At 43.1% G+C, this 21,491-nt stretch overlaps 1 protein-coding gene across 9 annotated transcripts in view; it reads left to right on the top strand.

The window, feature by feature from the left end:
* The window catches only part of LOC129191056 (neurobeachin-like), a 249,397-nt gene that overhangs the window by 199,408 nt on the left and 28,498 nt on the right, over positions 1-21,491 (top strand). For 7 of the 9 annotated variants that reach the window (XR_008573133.1, XM_054794033.1, XM_054794028.1 and 4 more), the window contains 4 exons: positions 8,276-8,416; positions 9,475-9,594; positions 15,124-15,276; positions 17,906-18,073. Coding sequence is in view for 8 of the 9 variants with exons in the window: in XM_054794033.1 (XP_054650008.1) it covers positions 8,276-8,416; positions 9,475-9,594; positions 15,124-15,276; positions 17,906-18,073 (582 nt within the window). In the remaining variant the exon portion in view is untranslated. The remainder of the gene's footprint in view (positions 1-8,275; positions 8,417-9,474; positions 9,595-15,123; positions 15,277-17,905; positions 18,074-21,491) is intronic. The other 2 variants (XM_054794029.1, XM_054794030.1) reach the window with 2 other exon arrangements.

Raw genomic sequence — 21,491 nt, 5'->3', positions numbered from 1 at the left:
TCAAAGTTGCCAGCTCATCAAAGTAGTTGCTATCATAATTCACTCCAATATGGAAATAAAGATCATTCCACAGAAGTCCTGAGTAGTTGTGTACTAGTGAGTGAGTACTGCTAATATGTCAGTCACATTAGCTACGTTACGTCCATGTTACGTCCATGTTACGTTCATGTTACGTCCATGTTACGTTCATGTTACGTCCATGTTACGTTCATGTTATGCTCATGTTACGTTCATGTTACGTTCATGTAACGTCCATGTTACGTTCATGTTACGTTCATGTTATGCTCATGTTACGTTCATGTTACGTCCATGTTATGCTCATGTAACGTTCATGTTACGTCCATGTAACGTCCATGTTACGTTCATGTTACGTTCATGTTATGCTCATGTTACGTTCATGTTACGTTCATGTTATGCTCATGTAACGTTCATGTTACGTTCATGTTATGCTCATGTAACGTTCATGTTACGTTCATGTAACGTCCATGTTACGTTCATGTTACGTCCATGTAACGTCCATGTTACGTTCATGTTACGTCCATGTTACGTCCATGTTACGGCCATGTAACGTTCATGTTACGTCCATGTTACGTTCATGGTATGCTCATGTTATGTTCATGTTACGTTCATGTAACGTTCATGTTACGTCCATGTTACGTTCATGTTACGTTCATGTTACACTCATGTTATGTTCATGTTACGTCCATGTTACGTTCATGTTATGCTCATGTTACGTTCATGTTACGTTCATGTTATGCTCATGTTACGTTCATGTTACGTCCATGTTACGTTCATGTTATGCTCATATTACGTTCATGTTACGTCCATGTTACGTTCATGTTATGCTCATGTTACGTTCATGTTATGTTCATGTTACGTTCATGTTACGTTCATGTAACGCTCATGTTACGTTCATGTAACGCTCATGTTACGTCCATGTTACGTCCATGTAACGTTCATGTTATGCTCATGTTACGTTCATGTTACGTCCATGTTACGTTCATGTTACGTTCATGTAACGTTCATGTTATGCTCATGTTACGTTCATGTTATGTTCATGTTACGTTCATGTTACGTTCATGTAACGCTCATGTTACGTTCATGTTACGTTCATGTAACGCTCATGTTACGTTCATGTTATGCTCATGTTACATTCATGTGATGTTCATGTCATGTTCATGTTATGCTCATGTTACGTTCATGTTATGTTCATGTTACGCTCATGTTACGTTCATGTTACGTTCATATAACGTTCATGTTACGTTCATGTTATGCTCATGTTACGTTCATGTTACATTCATGTTACGCTCATGTTACGTTCATATAACGTTCATGTTACGCTCATGTTACGTTCATGTTACGTCCATGTTACGTTCATGTTACGTTCATGTTATGCTCATGTTACGTTCATGTTACGTTAATGTAACGTTCATGTTATGCTCATGTTACGTTCATGTTACGCTCATGTTATGTTCATGTTACGTTCATATATAACGTTCATGTTACGTTCATGTTATGCTCATGTTACGTTCATGTTACATTCATGTTACGCTCATGTTACGTTCATATAACGTTCATGTTACGCTCATGTTACGTTCATGTTACGTTCATGTTACGTCCATGTTACGTTCATGTTATGCTCATGTTACGTTCATGTTACGTTCATGTAACGTTCATGTTATGCTCATGTTACGTTCATGTTACGCTCATGTTACGTTCATGTAACGTTCATGTTATGCTCATGTTACGTTCATGTTACGTTCATGTTACGTCTATGTTACGTTCATATAACGTTCATGTTACGTTCATGTTATGCTCATGTTATGTTCATGTTACATTCATGTTACGCTTATGTTACGTTCATATAACGTTCATGTTACGCTCATGTAACGTTCATGTTATGCTCATGTAACGCTCATGTTACGTTCATGTTACGTTCATGTTATGCTCATGTTACGTTCATGTTATGTTCATGTTACGTTCATGTTACGTTCATGTAACGTTCATGTTATGCTCATGTTACGTTCATGTTATGCTCATGTTATGCTCATGTTACGTTCATGTAACGTTCATGTTACGCTCGTTACGTTCATGTAACGTTCATGTTATGCTCATGTTACGTTCATGTTACGTTCATGTTATGCTCATGTTACGTTCATGTTATGTTCATGTTACGTTCATGTTACGTTCATGTAACGTTCATGTTATGCTCATGTTACGCTCATGTTACGTTCATGTTACGTTCATGTTACGTTCATGTAACGTTCATGTTATGCTCATGTAACGCTCATGTTACGTTCATGTTACGTTCATGTTATGCTCATGTTACGTTCATGTTATGTTCATGTTACGTTCATGTTACATTCATGTAACGTTCATGTTATGCTCATGTTACGTTCATGTTATGCTCATGTTATGCTCATGTTACGTTCATGTAACGTTCATGTTATGTTCATGTTACGTTCATGTTACGTTCATGTAACGTTCATGTTATGCTCATGTTACGCTCATGTTACGTTCATGTTATGCTCATGTTACATTCATGTAACGTTCATGTTATGCTCATGTTACGTTCATGTTATGCTCATGTTATGCTCATGTTACGTTCATGTTATGCTCATGTTACGTTCATGTTATGCTCATGTTATGTTCATGTTACGTTCATGTAACGCTCATGTTACGTTCATGTTATGCTCATGTTACATTCATGTGATGTTCATGTCATGTTCATGTTATGCTCATGTTACGTTCATGTTATGTTCATGTTACGCTCATGTTACGTTCATGTTACGTTCATATAACGTTCATGTTACGTTCATGTTATGCTCATGTTACGTTCATGTTACATTCATGTTACGCTCATGTTACGTTCATATATAACGTTCATTTTACGTTCATGTTATGCTCATGTTACGTTCATGTTACGTTCATGTTACGCTCATGTTATGTTCATGTTACGTTCATATATAACGTTCATGTTACGTTCATGTTATGCTCATGTTACGTTCATGTTACATTCATGTTACGCTCATGTTACGTTCATGTTACGTTCATGTTACGTCCATGTTACGTTCATGTTACGTTCATGTCATGCTCATGTTACATTCATGTTACGTTCATGTAACGTTCATGTTATGCTCATGTTACGTTCATGTTACGCTCATGTTACGTTCATGTAACGTTCATGTTATGCTCATGTTACGTTCATGTTACGTTCATGTTACGTCTATGTTACGTTCATATAACGTTCATGTTACGTTCATGTTATGCTTATGTTATGTTCATGTTACATTCATGTTACGCTTATGTTACGTTCATATAATGTTCATGTTACGCTCATGTTACGTTCATGTTACGTCCATGTTACGTTCATGTTATGCTCATGTTACGTTCATGTTACGTTCATGTAACGTTCATGTTATGCTCATGTTATGTTCATGTTACGCTCGTTACGTTCATGTAACGTTCATGTTATGCTCATGTTACGTTCATGTTACGTTCATGTTATGCTCATGTTACGTTCATGTTATGTTCATGTTACGTTCATGTTACGTTCATGTTACGTTCATGTAACGTTCATGTTATGCTCATGTTACGCTCATGTTACGTTCATGTTACGTTCATGTTATGCTCATGTTACGTTCATGTTATGTTCATGTTACGTTCATGTTACGTTCATGGAACGTTCATGTTATGCTCATGTTACGCTCATGTTACGTTCATGTTATGCTCATGTTACGTTCATGTAACGTTCATGTTATGCTCATGTTACGTTCATGTTATGCTCATGTTATGCTCATGTTACGTTCATGTAACGTTCATGTTACGTTCATGTTATGCTCATGTTACGTTCATGTTATGCTCATGTTACGTTCATGTTACGTTCATGTTATGCTCATGTTACGCTCATGTTATGCTCATGTTATGCTCATGTTACGTTCATGTAACGTTCATGTTATGCTCATGTTACGTTCATGTTATGCTCATGTTATGCTCATGTTACGTTCATGTAACGTTCATGTTACGTTCATGTTATGCTCATGTTACGTTCATGTTATGCTCATGTTACGTTCATGTTACGTTCATGTTCCGTTCATGTTATGCTCATGTTACGTTCATGTTACGTTCATGTTACGTTCATGTTATGCTCATGTTACGTTCATGTTACGTCCATGTTATGTTAATGTTACGTCCATGTTACGTTCATGTTACGTCCATGTTACGTTCATGTTACGTCCATGTTATGCTCATGTTACGTTCATGTTACGTTCATGTTACGTTCATGTTACGTTCATGTTACGTTCATGTTATGCTCATGTTACGTTCATGTTACGTTCATGTTATGCTCATGTTACGTTCATGTTACGTTCATGTTACGCTCATGTTATGTTCATGTTACGTTCATATATAACGTTCATGTTACGTTCATGTTATGCTCATGTTACGTTCATGTTACATTCATGTTACGCTCATGTTACGTTCATGTTACGTTCATGTTACGTCCATGTTACGTTCATGTTACGTTCATGTCATGCTCATGTTACATTCATGTTACGTTCATGTAACGTTCATGTTATGCTCATGTTACGTTCATGTTACGCTCATGTTACGTTCATGTAACGTTCATGTTATGCTCATGTTACGTTCATGTTACGTTCATGTTACGTCTATGTTACGTTCATATAACGTTCATGTTACGTTCATGTTATGCTTATGTTATGTTCATGTTACATTCATGTTACGCTTATGTTACGTTCATATAATGTTCATGTTACGCTCATGTTACGTTCATGTTACGTCCATGTTACGTTCATGTTATGCTCATGTTACGTTCATGTTACGTTCATGTAACGTTCATGTTATGCTCATGTTATGTTCATGTTACGCTCGTTACGTTCATGTAACGTTCATGTTATGCTCATGTTACGTTCATGTTACGTTCATGTTATGCTCATGTTACGTTCATGTTATGTTCATGTTACGTTCATGTTACGTTCATGTTACGTTCATGTAACGTTCATGTTATGCTCATGTTACGCTCATGTTACGTTCATGTTACGTTCATGTTATGCTCATGTTACGTTCATGTTATGTTCATGTTACGTTCATGTTACGTTCATGGAACGTTCATGTTATGCTCATGTTACGTTCATGTTACGTTCATGTTATGCTCATGTTACGTTCATGTAACGTTCATGTTATGCTCATGTTACGTTCATGTTATGCTCATGTTATGCTCATGTTACGTTCATGTAACGTTCATGTTACGTTCATGTTATGCTCATGTTACGTTCATGTTATGCTCATGTTACGTTCATGTTACGTTCATGTTATGCTCATGTTACGCTCATGTTATGCTCATGTTATGCTCATGTTACGTTCATGTAACGTTCATGTTATGCTCATGTTACGTTCATGTTATGCTCATGTTATGCTCATGTTACGTTCATGTAACGTTCATGTTACGTTCATGTTATGCTCATGTTACGTTCATGTTATGCTCATGTTACGTTCATGTTACGTTCATGTTCCGTTCATGTTATGCTCATGTTACGTTCATGTTACGTTCATGTTACGTTCATGTTATGCTCATGTTACGTTCATGTTACGTCCATGTTATGTTAATGTTACGTCCATGTTACGTTCATGTTACGTCCATGTTACGTTCATGTTACGTCCATGTTATGCTCATGTTACGTTCATGTTACGTTCATGTTACGTTCATGTTATGCTCATGTTACGTTCATGTTACGTCCATGTTATGCTCATGTTACGTTCATGTTACGTTCATGTTACGTTCATGTTACGTTCATGTTACGTTCATGTTATGCTCATGTTACGTTCATGTTACGTTCATGTTATGCTCATGTTACGTTCATGTTACGTTCATGTTACGTTCATGTTATTCTCTTCTTGTTCTTCTCTTGTTCACTGCAGTAACTTTTCTATATTCACTTGTAGCTTTTAAAACTATTGATGACTGTCCTTCAATGACGAGGGTTGTTTTCTGGTTTTGATACGGTTCCATGTCTCGTTAAGTACACATACGTGCTCATATGTCGAGATGTATTTATTTCTATTATTTCTATATCATTTTTATAACAAGAATGATCATTGCATTTATTATGATGGTTATCATGATTATGACGTCCTGATTCATCATGGGGAAGGAGATGTTGGAGGAGGGTTATGAGAGCTGTGACCACGTGAAACTGTCATGCAGTATTAACATAAAACTCTAACTTCATTCATTATTTGTCATTTTGCACTGAACGCATTTACTGCTTTTTGTTTTTTTGCCCTTTGGCGCTGGTTTCACTTTCACGTGTTCTTAAGGCAACAAAATGGCTCCCATTAAGCTTTTCTCTGCCTTTTCAATCAAGCCTGCCAATACAAACGCCTCAGAGGCACGTTGGCGTCAATATTAATACACTCGGATGACCCAGCCAGTCACAGTGGGGGAGGGAAGCTGCTGATCCAATCACACCTGCTGGTCACAAAACATGAATCCATGTTTGTCTTCCATAGAAGCTCATACATTGGACACACACGCACACACACACACACACACACACACACACACACACACACAACAATCTCTCATTTCCAAATGAAACATGACCATTTTCCCCCTCATTCCTCCTCTAAATTCAATGGCCGTCTGCATGGATGTTAGCACAATCACATAGAGCTAAAGAGAAGTTTATTGAGGTCCACGTGGATTTACGAGGTGATAATAGCCTCGCATGTGACTCGTCTCGGCCCAGCTGGACCGCTGTGCGAGCCGCAAGACGTCTCACACTCAGCTAGTTAAAGAAAAAGACGTCGTGGCTGCTAATTGAAGAGTGGAGGATGGAGGTATACGGCTGAAAAGCATAAACATCGTTAGCAGGGGTGGAACTGTGCGCCATAATCAGCAGTCTGCTTCGGTTTTAAGGTCACGAGTTTAAGGTCGCTTCATTTTGGGAAGGGAAGAAAATGCTTTTGTGTCAACAGCTTTCATGAACATAAAACACAGCAAAGTGCTACAATTGTCCCACAAAACATTTCCAAATAGATGATAGTTTGCAAGGTTTCCTAATGTGTTGAATACGTACCGTGTGGGTCCGCGTCGCTACTGTACACAAAAATCCAATTATGTGCCGCCCCAGCCCTAATAGCTGCATATAAATCCCACATGAACTCGTTTAGGTTTACTGGAATTGTGCTGAGGGGAACAACGCCAGCATGACCTTTTCCAGTTGACTTCACTGACCTCCACGTTTGAGTGAGGCTGAAAGAGAAAGTGTCTTTTGTGTCCGCATCATCATAAAGTAATGAGCCGGGTGTTCCAACAGCACATGCGGGGAACCACGCCTTCATTTTTGCTGTCCAGGAAACTTGGCGAGGCCGCTCGATGTTATTTTTGCCAAGGATTGAAGCTGTCATATTTGGGGAATGTTCACCTGACAGATGGTTGAAGACGGCTGCGGTCGGGGGTGTTACAAGCACCCTGCTCGCTGAAATGTTAAAGCAGAAACAGATGAAAGCTGACGGCTGATCAAATGGCAAATTCTTCAAACCCCTCCATACCGTTCACTCATGATTTCAGGATCCAGGATCACCGCTGTTGTGTGCATATGCAAGGTGAACATGTCGTGTTTGCAAGGTGACCCTGACATGGGAAGCCCTATTTATCAGGTTTACACCTCACTTCTCCATGAGCTAGCATTAGCTTGTCATTTCATGTGTTTATTTAGGGTCTTGCTGGTAACTACTGCTTAAAGGTCCCATTTTTACATTATATGTACAGTAAATAAGTCTCAGAGTGTCAAAATCTACCTTGACGCTGGAATTGAGGCAGTTTAGCAAACGGCATTTAGTGTGTCTGTAGCTTTAATGCTAAAGCGCATACAAGAAGAAGTGCTTTTGTGCACTTTATGCACTTCTTACAAGTACACTTTAACTCTGCACGTGTCCAACGTAGTCGAAACAATTACCATGTACAGCAGCGTTAGCGACGCTAGCATAGCCATGTGAGCTACACTGCTAACATTACACTCACATTGTCATAGCAACATCATGCTAGGTTAGCTTATTCACTGAAAAAACAAAGCAAAATGAACAAACTTGCAGCTCCTATTTCTATAGCTGAAGGACATTGTTTTAAAAATGTGTAGCGAAGCCTGTTTCGCGGCTGTACACCTGGGGCTACGCCTTTACGGTTACGTCATCTCAGAGTTCATTTTGCACAATTGAGGACCGTTTAAGCTCCTCGTCTGTTTGTTCCCTACAGCCCGTCGGCGCTCTCAACCCAAAGCGCGCCGCCTTCTTCGCCGAGCGCTACGAGTCATGGGAGGACGATCAGACGCCACCTTGCCATTACCGGTGCCACTGCTCCACTGCTGCCTCAACGCTGCACTGGCTCATCAGGATGGTGAGGAAGACCACTCCCCCGCCCCCGCCCGTCTCGCTTTACCAAAATGTATCCGGCGTCCTCTGACAGCTTTTCATTTTGCAGCCTGCATTAGTGCGTCGTCACTTGTCAGGCCTGATGATGCTGTTACTTTGAGCTCCGTCAGCTCGTATAGCGGGGCCCCCGACGTCTCCATCGGGTTTCAGGCGCGGGCTGGACCAATGGCGCTCCCCAAAACACATTTCACAGGCCAGTAAGCCGGCATATGTGAACTAAATAAAGAGTGGCTGGGTAATGATTTACAGAGGGGGTGTGGGGGCGCCGTGACAGGTTTATGTGTTTCAGGCTGCAGACGTGTCCATCAAGGTTACTCAGCGCTGTCCTCATTTACTCCAGACGAGGAGGAGGAGGAGGAGGAGGAGGAGGAGGAGGAGGAGGAGCAGGCACAAGTTGTTTGTGAAAGTCCAAGAGCTCCCTTCTTGCTTCCCCATCATTAGCAGGAAGGGGCCGCTGATGAACTGGGGGGAGTTCCCTTGACAGCGCTTAGATTGGCCTCTGTGGGTTTGCTCCCACAATGCTGGGCTTCCTGCGGCCCCCCAGCGGCTGCCATCGCGTCAGACCGGACAGAAATACAGTAGTACCTCATTTCAGGCAATTATCACTGAAGCTCAATGTACCGCTTCAAGTACACTCAATGTACCGCTTCAGCTACACTCAATGTACTGCTTCAAGTACACTCAATGTACCGCTTCAGCTACACTCAATGTACTGCTTCAAGTACACTCTGTAATTTTCCCCTCGAGCTCGCTTGCAATTCATCAGCCTCGTCAAAGCGCTAAATGAGTATAAATGCTTCTATGTCTTATTTCTATGTGCTGTATTCATCGCTACATGTCGTATGTCTATGTGCTGTATTCATCTCTACATGTCGTATGTCTATGTGCTGTATTCATCTCTACATGTCGTATGTCTATGTGCTGTATTCATCTCTACATGTCGTATGTCTATGTGCTGTATTCATCTCTACATGTCGTATGTCTATGTGCTGTATTCATCTCTACATGTCGTATGTCTTTCAGGAGCCGTTCACCACCTTGTTTCTAAGCGCCAATAATAACACATTTGACCACCCAGACCGCATCTTCTCTTCCATTGCGCGCTCGTGGAGGAACTGCCAGCGGGACACCTCGGACGTGAAGGTGAGAACGTGGATGTCATCGTTGTGTTCTTTGACCTGCACGACCTCATGAGATCCACTGTGGTGGGTGCCCACACATTCATCATTCACTGTTTTGTTTTTGGTTTTTCTACCGAAAATAGGCAGTTTAATTCACAGAAAGCACGTCATTGGCCGTAAGCTAGTGGTAGTTGGCGTCAGTTCTAGTACCGCTCAGACGTCGCATGTATGCACCCCTGTTGGAGAACCCACAATGTTCTTGTTCTTCACTGATAATGTTTTTCAGCAAGCGGTGAGATTTTGCACTTTGTTCGGCAGCCCTTGAACGCACCATTGATGCGCTACACTGCTGATGGCGATGTCATACAACATGTCCGAAAATCCCAACTATCCCTTTAAACGAGCTCCTCCCATCTGATTCAAACCAGGCATCGTACGCACCTGTGTGTGTCTGTGTGTGTGTGTGTGTGTCTGTGTGTGTGTATGTGTGTCTATGTGTGTGTGTGTGTGTGTGTGTCTGTGTGTGTGTGTGTGTGTGTGTCTATGTGTGTGTGTATGTGTGTCTATGTGTGTGTGTGTCTATGTGTGTGTGTGTCTATGTGTGTGTGTATGTGTGTCTATGTGTGTGTGTGTCTATGTGTGTGTGTATGTGTGTGTGTCTATGTGTGTGTGTGTGTGTGTGTGTGTGTGTCTATGTGTGTGTGTGTGTGTGTGTGTGTCTATGTGTGTGTGTGTGTGTGTCTATGTGTGTGTGTGTGTCTATGTGTGTGTGTGTGTCTATGTGTGTGTGTGTGTGTGTGTCTATGTGTGTGTGTGTGTGTGTCTATGTGTGTGTGTGTGTGTGTCTATGTGTGTGTGTATGTGTGTCTATGTGTGTGTGTGTGTGTGTCTATGTGTGTGTGTATGTGTGTCTATGTGTGTGTGTATGTGTGTCTATGTGTGTGTGTGTGTGTGTGTGTCTATGTGTGTGTGTGTGTGTGTGTCTATGTGTGTGTGTGTGTGTGTGTCTATGTGTGTGTGTGTGTGTCTATGTGTGTGTGTGTGTGTGTCTATGTGTGTGTGTGTGTGTGTGTGTGTGTGTGTGTCTATGTGTGTGTGTGTGTGTGTGTGTGTGTGTGTCTATGTGTGTGTGTATTATGACGTTTGATGATTTGCCAAAAAACAGGACACTCGTTACGACTCGGCTCCACACGGTCAGATGTTGAGCAAAGGTCTTGTGCATCGTGGAGGTCCTTGCTGCCATCTCAGTGCCATCCTGGGTCGACAGAATATGCCTCAGATTTAAAGGAAAACGTCATCCACAAGCCTTATGTGAAACACGGACACGTTTCTTTCCCGTTTCGGTGCGTTCTACGAGAGAAAGCTAACGTTGCTGTACCTGTTTCCCCCTATTAAGCCCTAAAACAACGCGTCTAACAAGGTTTTATGGTTTTATAGCCATGCTGTGATCATGCATTAACAAGTACATTGATGATAATACTACTACCAATAATACTTAGAGTATCTTGCCGTATTTTGGTGATTTAAAACACTAACGCTACTTCCGCAAACAACAGCAGCATAGAAACAGCGACGACGCTCTCGTTGGCGTGGCTGAGTCTTCCAGCACAAGACTTGCGCTCCGGTCCTCAGGTAAAAAATGCTGACAGCAAACGAGCATCTTGTTGAGTCTTCTTAGAGAAATTGAGAGCCAGTAGTATCCACTCTTCCGTCTGTCCCGTTGCAGTGGCTTGAGGAGGTTTGAGACGAGCGAGGTGTTGCGTTATAAATGTCTGTAGCGTGGTTGATATGCAGGTCGCTTATGGAAATGGAACACTGTTGGCGGCTTTAGCATCAAAATAGCTACCTCCATGACGTGCATTCTTACTGGCTCATACTGACGCACAGAAAAGGGAAGGAAATGTGTGTTCATGTTTCACATCACATGATTGTGCATGACGGGCAAAATTCCCAAAAAAGTGCACTTTTCCTTGAAAGCTTTAAAATGGAACATGGCTTCCTGAGCATCAGACTGTCAGAATTCCACCGCAGACTTCATCCACACTGGCTTTGGTGGCTCCCCCCACTGGCAGCCATCCTTTTATGCCGGCACTGCATGCGCTCCAGTTGCTTTTCTTTCCAGTACGTTGTGTCTGCCAAAGGGCGCCATCGCTGCCATCTATGACCATAATCATAAACATGATGTTAAGTCACACCTAGCTGACTAGCACCTGGCTAACTGAGCATTGTTAGCTTCGTACAGGCAGAATCCTTGCACGCCGCTCGCATTGAACTGTGCATGTGTACCTAATGTTGTGACACGTAAGTGAATATCAGACTGCAACCTCGCAGCAGAGCGTCTATTCGTTAGAAATGCCTCCACTCACCAAGGATACCCCGCGACCTAAAAATCAGCTTCAGAGACAAATAAAATGGTATCTCGGAGGTGTAGGTGAGGTTTGCATGCGAGCATTTGAGTTTGAACAAAGAGACAAAGCCCTCCTCTGCAAAAAAAAAAAAAAAAAGAAAAAAGCGCTGAACCCTGCTGATTTGCCTCCATTTTGCCCGCTGCATAGCACGCAGCAGGAACATGCGCTGACCTCAAAGTGTCACATCTTTCTAGCACACTCTGTGTCGGGTAGTGTTGCCGCAGGCAATTAATAAAGCATTAATGACAAAAGCAATATAAAATGCAGTCTTTTATGTAAGGACAGGATCTCTGCGAGGCACAAAGCCGCCAGTCGCACCGTCACACAGCACCCTGTTAACAAATAGCACCGCTTCCACTGCTTGTACTACGACTGGCTTTCTTTACAAGATGGCCACCGTGTGCAAAGCGCCCATGCGGATGTCTGCTGGCCTACTTGTTCATCATCCAGGCACCTTGTTTTGCATGAATAACACAAACGTATGTTCGTACACACCAGACACCAGTGCACCAACACGTGCTCATTAACAGTGGATTTACTCACGTGCTAGTAGAAGTGTAATGCCTCTTTCTTGTATTTGGGCTACCTCATGTAGTCAGAGGGGTGCAAAATCTACGAAAGTGCTCTCAGCATGATGTGGTTCTTCGTACGTCATCTTAGGCGCATTGAAAAGAAAACAACGTTCTTAAGAACGTAAGTCTTCATGTGGCACAAATGAAATCCCTAACTTTTATTTTCACTTTCAGTGAGGATGTTGGTGTTACGTAAGACTGCGGCTGTCTTTATTCTTATTTTTGTGCACGTGATCATGACCTTATTGTGTCGTTCGGTGCGCTACTGCCAAGTGCGACGCCACTAACACTAATTACTCTTGGCTGATTGGATGACGAATGCACGTTGTTTGCAGTTCATTTCTTATGAACTCTGTGATGTATGCTCTTATATGCTCTTTCCACGTGTATTCGTACGTGTGGGGGTCCATCCCAGGACTTCCACATTCAGTTGCAATAAAAATCCCAACCGATATCACAATCATCATACAAAAATAGATGTCCTTACGTTAGGTGTGCATTTTTCTAAAGTCATGTATCATCTGTCACAGTGATGAGAACAACATCTGCGGGTGCGTGCGGTAGGTCGGTCCCACCATCCACATCTGATCTGGATTAGTAGCGGTGTGAACATGTATGTTTTGTTCAGATCATTCTATTATATTAGTATTCTTTTCTTTGATTTAGTCTTCATCGAGAGGCTTTGTCACTAGCAGCATGTGCCACCGCCTTGTAGCGATCAGGTCTGAGCGGGTGGCCAGAGGTCGGAGGTTGGAGGTCGTCCATGGCCCGGTACACCGAGTGGGCCATCAGGCTGCCTGATTAAAAGGCGGCTTGTTTTTAGTGAGGTCTCTCCTTCATTAACCTCGGCCTCCTCCTGCAGTAATGACGACAAGAGGGAGCCATGTTGAGTCCCTCATGACGTGACCTAAAAAAAAAAAAAGCAAGTCAGATGGAAACAATATCGCCCTGGACCACCCCGTCATTATCGTGCGTCCCCGCTTCTCATTTACGTCCACAACACACACACGCACACACACACACACACACGCACACAGGTAGTCCCCATAATGTGTGCAGGAATCCAGTGGTGACAGATTCAGGCGAACGTGTCGTTCAGGCTGCTGTGATTGACTTGTTAGCCCGCTAGCACGCTGTTGCACAATTAATGGCACCTGCGGAGAGCGCCTTGAAAGCCGGAGCTGGCACTTTTAACGGCTCGCCACTGAATTACAGCAGGAAGTGAACAAAGTGAAAAAGAAAGACGTGAGATGGAAGCTAACGTTTGGGTGAAGTGGGACCCCACAGCAGACCTGAGACGTCTGTGAAGGGCGTGGCCGCCGCCTGTGGCTTGCGGTGAAAATGCTTTGGAAGACGTGAAGCACAGACGCCATCAGAGTTTAATAACTTATGGACCGTCGGTTGCAATTAGCGCCCCTGCAAAGACGCTCTGCTTGATGGCGGCCATGTTTTTCAAGCAATCTTGCTGAAAGTGTCAGCCCTGAAGGGGCGTACCATGTTGAGTGGTGACTGGGCCAAAACCCCCAAGTTCCGTGGCTGCTTTTGTGTTGAGCTGTGTTAGATTTCAAAGACTACAATGTGGTGTGTTTATCAGAACAATAGCCGAGGTGTTTTGATCAATGTTTGTTCTTGTGCTGGTATCGATTCAGGAAGAAAAGAGTCAGCGTAGACAAAGAGATGCCTTCTTTTTTCACATGACGAAAAGCAAAACTCATGAATTGATCAGTCGGCTTGATACTTAATTCTTCATTTTAGCACAATTTCGCCGTTTGGGGAAGACCGTTTTTCTGTTCCCAGTTCACAAAGCGAGGTCCATAAAGGCATGCTTGGATGGGTTTGGTGTAGAAGAGGCCCACAAACCCTTTTGGTAAGAGATCCCCTCCCTGATGACCAGCATTAGCAACCTTTGCCCTCACAGATGGACAGAAGTTGCCACACAAACACTCCATATTTCTTCATATGCCTCACATTTTAACTGCATGTAGGCGTCCCGATACATTTGTCCATTTCATCAGCTTGTCTTGTGTTTTCTAATGAGGACGCACTGAAGGGAAGATCAGCATTCCTCGTGTGCAGACGCCTCATTGTGTCTCACTCATCCTCTCACGGCTGTACCTTTTTCTTAAAGGGACAGTACTTCATTTCCGTGGTTTATATTCCACCACTGCAAACAAGCACACAATATGTGTGATATTTCATCCCAACATGCTTGTGGCTGGGAGATCTTGACTCCTTCGCAAAAAAAACACTTCCACTTTTTTTGTTTTTAACGCCACAGCGAGTGATAAGTGCTAAAACACCTCCGGTGTGTTCTCGTCCTGCTGTGCACTTTGTTTGTGTTACCTTTGCACCTTCAATTCTCACTTCCTCTCGGCGGCATTTCTTTTTTCTCAACCATCACATGTGTTATTCTTTTTTTTCTTCCTTTACAACTGAACATACTGAATTCAGTGAGTTCTCAGAAGAATGTAGTAGTAAAGCAGCGCGTAGGCACGCCACAAACACGGTGGGCGTGCAGCGCTGAGTAAGAATAGGAACGGACGGACTCTAAGTTCTGTTCTGGACCCGCAGGAGCTAATACCAGAGTTGTTCTACCTGCCAGAGATGTTGGTCAACACAAATGGATACCATCTGGGGATGCGTGAGGACCGCGTCATGGTGAGCGACGTGGACTTGCCGGCCTGGGCCGAGACTCCCGAGGACTTCGTGAGGATCAACAGAATGGTGAGATTCACGGTGTCGCTGGTTCAGGCTGCAGGCCAGCAACACCGAGCGCCGCGTACTAAAATGTTGTTTTGAACTCACAGAATGTTTGGGCCACTTTGGTACTTGACGTGCTGTGAAGCCATGTAGATATTCTCCTACTATTTCAACTTTATTGTCATAAAATCACTGCTGTTGCTTGTTTTCTTATCTTATTGGATTTTTGGACCGTGCCGTGGGCACATGAAAGGGATTCTCCGTAGACGTCATGTTGTCGTGGTTAGCGAGCCTTGCTGCTTTTTGCACAAAAAGCTCTTTTGTCTAAACTATAAATCCTATGAAATGCGTGCGGCGCTGAAGTAAAACCCAGTCGGGCTCATATCATGCTGGACCAACACAGTCCCAGCCGAGCTCGCTTTGATGAAGCTCTCGCAAACCCCCTGCAGTCATCATGTTGAAACAGGAAGTAGGAAAGCGTGCTAGTTGGTACACATCATCAAAGTGAGGATCGGGGTGATTTGGGCTGAATGGATGGAAGTGAACTGCAAGGCTGCCCTCTTACAGGGAAGTTAAGTTTAGTTAAAAACAATAAATCATCCGCGCAGCATTGGTGCTTTAACTGCGGGGCTTTTTAGGCCACACCCCCCGTCTGCACTGAACATTCCTTGATGACACCCGCAGCTGATGTCCTGTTCTTATTCATCTGCAGACAGTATGATTTGTATTCACAATCATGTGTTCATTTCATTATTCTTTACCATCAGTTGGGCTGATGCCTCCAAAAGTGCTGAAATCCCCTCAGCTTGAACCTCACAAACCCTTTGGAAATCAGCTGTAAATGTTCCCAGCTCCTTGCATGTCTCCTTTTTGGCCGTTTTTTTGCAGCAGCGCTAGAAGAACACAGCGAGAACACGCTTGACCTTTTCAGCCTGAGTGACACAGCTGGGCTGCTCTTACGGAGGTGACCTTTCTGTGCAGCCCAGATCGGCCCAGCTCGGTCTCGGCTCGCAGTCCAGTCTGGGGAGGGACGGATGATTGTGGGTGAGAGTGAGATGATGCATCGGGATGGATGGTGGCGCATCTCTGACAACAAGGAGCCTACAACATGTGAAGATGGTCTGCATCTTCTTCCTTTTGTTCTACTCAGCAGCCATCCTCCTTTATGATTGCATTTACGTCTCCAGTCCTCCCTCTCGATCCTCCTCTCCTTCCTTTCTCCCTGGCCTCCCATCTTTGCATGTGCCACTTCCAATTGTGGTGACATGCCCTGTGGCAGAGTGGGCTGTGTGTGCTCCAGCAGCCGTTCTCGCTAATGGCTGTTCTTCCCCAGCGGCACGCACGGCGTGGCGCTCATATTGTGCAGCAGTGCACTCCTACTTATCAGCGTGCCGTCTTATCTGCACTCAACGTGTAACGGAGGAATACACCCTCTCAGGTCATCATCAGCGCTGGCCTTGCAGATAGTTTTACACTCCATCGGATCTCAACCCATTTGTTCCTCTCGTTTTAGTGAGTGGGCAGAGAAATGTGATACGTGAGAGCAGAGGGGCAGACGTTGCTTCTGTCGTTCTTTCCTGTTATTAAATCAAGCTATGTGCAATTCATCACAACCCAGACAATTGTACTATTATTTTTCATGGCTTATATTTGGACTTATTTTCATGATTACAGTATTCATTGCTTTAAAAATGTGTTTTCGAATATTCATTTAACAATATGCTTTTGTTGTGGTTGTACCCAAATAAAGGCCAGTCGATCAAATAAAAATGTAATAAATGAATAAAATGCTAGTTACACATGGTTGAGGAGGATTATTTGAATGATGATGAAATCTTTAAACTAAGAATTATTACAATAACTTAGTGATGATAATAATTAATAAAACCATCAATTAGTTTTTAATTCATTTGGTAATCGTTCATGTTCATAATTACTAGTACATAAATATGTATTTCTAGATGTTTCTTTCATTCTGCCTTTACAAAGATGGTAGTGTGTCCATGGTGTTTCTACACACATAAAGACAAAGTGGAATAACTCCAAATGGTAACAAAGAAGGAGGAATAAATCGTGTCTGTAGTCATGCTCATGACAATTATGTGAATACTAATAAGAATGTCTTCATAACAGAACCATTCATTCAATTCAAACAAATAATAGTTACCCAATATTTTTAGAAAAATCATATTTTTCCACTGAAATATGACAGAGTTGTACTCATTTCCCTTTCCTTATTTGGACAAACTCCGATGCAGGTTGTGTGATCAATATTTAAGGTATTTTTCATCTTCAACGTTTCATGAAGGTCCATTTACTTCCACTTGTCGTGTGAATAATACGGACGGTGATCATCTACGTGGATTGCAATGAGGATTATTTGGCCTTGGGGGAGGTCTGCTGTCCACCAGTGGCGTGGAGTCCTGTGGACGTCAGTCCAAAGCAGACGTATCTTCTCAGCGCAGCTCTTGTATTGGATGTCATGAGGTGTACCTAATGTTACGTCCGGTGTGTTTTGCTGTCCATGCAATGTCCCGTGACCCCAAGCCCGCACCTTCCAGTGGTTCACGATACAAAAGGACAACGTGTGTCTTCTCTTTATGTGTGTGCTGCGTGCCTCTCATCTCTTAATTGGCTTGCGCTCGTCTGACAGGCCCTGGAAAGCGAGTTTGTGTCATGTCAGCTGCATCAGTGGATTGACCTTATTTTCGGCTACAAGCAGCGAGGCCCCGAGGCGGCGCGCGCACTCAACGTCTTTCACCACCTGACCTACGAGGGCAGCGTGAGCCCAGACGGGATGGCTGACCCTTTGATCAGAGAGGTAAGGTGCACACGCACGCACATGCACGCACACACACACACACACACACACACACACACAGAGTGCTGTGTTGTTATCGGGGGCGTTACTTCCTGGTTCAGGGAGGATGACTGCTCATTGGCGCCACGGTGCAAACATGTCATGTGTGTATTGGCACCTGCATCCGCATCAGGGCTGCCCACCTCACCGTCCCATGCGACGACGCCTCAGGGGCCTGCGATGCGATGATAAAACCATCATCCAAGCGTCTCCATGCTGCTTTTTTTCCAATCAAGTTTGTCCATTTTTTCAAGCGTCATTTTTGTTGTTTCTTTTTGCTCAGCGCGTACGACTAAAACAAAGAATGTTTGAAATGATCTGCAATTCAAATAAACACGAAACCGATGACTTTCCCCAAACTATTTGATAACTATTTGAGTTTCCATTCACCTCAACGGACGTTTATGTAAGTTTATCCTCGATCCTAGCGAGATCCGGCACTAGCAAGAGTCCGCCATCAACACCGGACGCTTTGGGCGTCGCCTCCCGTGTGTGGCTCCCATTCCGCTTAGGCGCACCACCATAAACTGTCCGGGCGGCACTTCTGTTTTCCGTCTTTTTGTTCCGTTGTTTGTGTTCCGTTATCGATTATTGACATTTACGAATCGACTATCAATCGTCATTGTTCCGCATGGCGATGCATCTAAGAGTTGATGATTCCCCCCCCAATTCGCATCCTCATCAAAATGAAATGGCCTCTTCTTTGGTCTGTGTTCCACATCTGTGAAAAAGTTCATGAAAACATTTTTTTGTGTAATCCTGCCAATTTTACAATCACGTGTGTGAAAAAATACAACACTCTAAATGACATTTGTGCCCCCCCCCCCATGGCTTGCAGTCCGAATGCTTTGGAAGACACGTTAGCGTACATGTGATACGCCTCATTTTGAAAGTTGTGTAATCATTTGACAAATTCAGTGACTTATGGAGAAGTCTTTGCCAAGACTCGCCCCTTTTGCCGGATGGCGGCCATGTTTTTCAACCAACCATGCTCAAATTGTACACGCGTGCATGTCGGTTGCCTAAAGGTGTGTTCCAAATCTCACAGTTTTGCACAGCGCATTGAGCTGTGTGGGGAAATTTCCCCTCAGTCCCCCCTTTGGGGTTGAATAAGAGTGCCCCCGTGTGCCGTGTTTGTCAGAATAATCATAGCACAGGCAGGACGGGTGCAAGTTTCCACCAATGTTCACCCTTTTGTGTGTGGCGGTTCAGGAGTAGAGGAGTTAGCTTCCACGAACGACCTTGTACGTGCGTGTGTGCGTGCGTGCGTGCCAATACTTTTGTCTGCATCCTCGTCCTGCGTCGTTGTGTTTCATCCCCATGTGTGTGTGCCTTGCCGTTCACTGTTAAGCTCATGGTGGCCCAAGACTTTTGCATCATCCAGTCCATGATGGCTCTCCATCGTGACGGAGCCCCGCCCACCCTCTTTTGCTGACAATCGACGCAACTTCCTGTCCTCCACGCGTTCACAGCATCTGCCTGTCATTTTCCGTGTGGCGCGGGCAGTGACTCGCCAAGCGTCCTGAGTGTGTTTTTTAATGACGTGTCAGCGTGTCAGCGTGGCTCCTCAATAGGATCAATGAGCGAGCCCTGTGATCAATCAGCACAGGTCAGGCAGTCAATAAGATGAGCGTCCGAATCTCCTTGTTCTCCAGCAAATTAATTGAATATCTGTGACGTGTGAATAGCTTAATTGCACGGCGGTGGGCAGCAGCTGCCGTGCATTGTGGGTCTTTCCGGGCCGAGCTCGTCTCTCTTTCTGTGATACTCGCCATCTGCTGTCTGCAAAACAAGTCATTTATATACTGTCACTTCCAGCGGCGCCTTTATTTATCAAGTGGCCATTATGCAAATCACCTGCACAAGATTTGCCTGATCCAAGCAGGCTTTGTTGTTTTTATTCTTATTTAGTGAAGCTGCCAGTTGTGTTACTTTGAGAGCTGACAGCATCTGTTGGAGTGTCTAATTGTGTCAAGGACACGTGTGCTTTTTGGCTAACGGCAACTGGTGTGTTTGTGATGTTTTCACTGCGATCAAGACGCCACCAAGAGTCTCCTTGTTTGCACAATACAACATAACCTCGCTAGTAAAGCTGCAGCTACTAAAATGCCCTGAAATCATTCCACTTTCATTCATTTCAAAATGTAAATAATAATAATATTCCTTGAAGAGTCAGGAATCCTTAATAATATAATATAAGAATATAATATAAGTTCTAATAAGAGTTCTAATAAGAGTTCTAATAATAGTTCTAATAAGAGTTCTAATAAGAGTTCTAATAATAGTTCTAATAAGAGTTCTAATAAGAGTTCTAATAATAGTTCTAATAAGAGTTCTAATAAGAGTTCTAATAATAGTTCTAATAAGAGTTCTAATAAGAGTTCTAATAAGAGTTCTAATAATAGTTCTAATAGTTCTAATAATAGTTGCCACTCCACAAACTTGGTTGTCATTCTTTGCAAAAAACAATTCAAATCACATTCATGGAATAAAAAATCCAAGGTACCGTATTTGCCGGACTATAAGTCGCACCAGCCGAAAATGCACAATGAAGAAGAAAAAAACCTAGCTAGACTTATTTTATACATTCAGAGACCAAGAACAGGACATCTCATCTTAGTAGTAACAATAAAACGAACAAGAGGCTAAATGCGTAACATGAATAGGTGGTTTGCTAACGTAGCATATTAGCAGGTATTCAGATAACTATAGCCTGAACAACATAACACAACCAGTATGCTTGCAGCTTGTAATCTGCAGAATATGATTTTCGTTTGGGGGGCATTTGTGTTCCGTCTTTCTCAGTTGTCTTTATAAACTGATTTTCATTGGTACAGGAGTGATGGGAGTAGCAGTACAGGACAAAAAGCCTAGAGCGCCCTCTCCGGGCTGTCAGTACAAGTCGCTCCGGAGTATAAGTTGCAGGACCAGCCAAACCATGAAAGAAAGTGTGCCTTATCATCCGGAAAATACGGTAGTTTTACAAGAGACAAAATTGCATATTTTTCCAGAAAAGCTCCATTTTACTATCATTTCAAAAAGGTGTAGCAGTAAAGAAGCATATTTGTATCAATAAAATAAAATAAAAAACAAGCAACAACCCTCGGAATAGCATCCGTCATTTTTCTTTTGTGTTTGCTTTTTATTTTGCAGTCTTTATGTGATTGCATCATTTTTAATTGGCTGTTTTATGACGTTTGTGGTTTTAGATCATTTCTCTTGATTGGAGCGTTTGGACGTCACAGCGTGTGTTGGCCCTGTCGTGTTGTCCACCATGACGGACTCCCTGAAACACTCGTCCAGACCCAGAAAATAGCACTTTCTTCCCAAAGCTCCCAAAAATGTCCTTTTCCTACCGAGTAAAGTGTTTTTAAATCAA

The sequence above is a fragment of the Dunckerocampus dactyliophorus genome, chromosome 12, assembly GCF_027744805.1.
Source record: "Dunckerocampus dactyliophorus isolate RoL2022-P2 chromosome 12, RoL_Ddac_1.1, whole genome shotgun sequence".
NCBI classification, from domain to species: domain Eukaryota; kingdom Metazoa; phylum Chordata; class Actinopteri; order Syngnathiformes; family Syngnathidae; genus Dunckerocampus; species Dunckerocampus dactyliophorus.
This window is presented reverse-complemented; position numbering and strand designations above follow the sequence as displayed.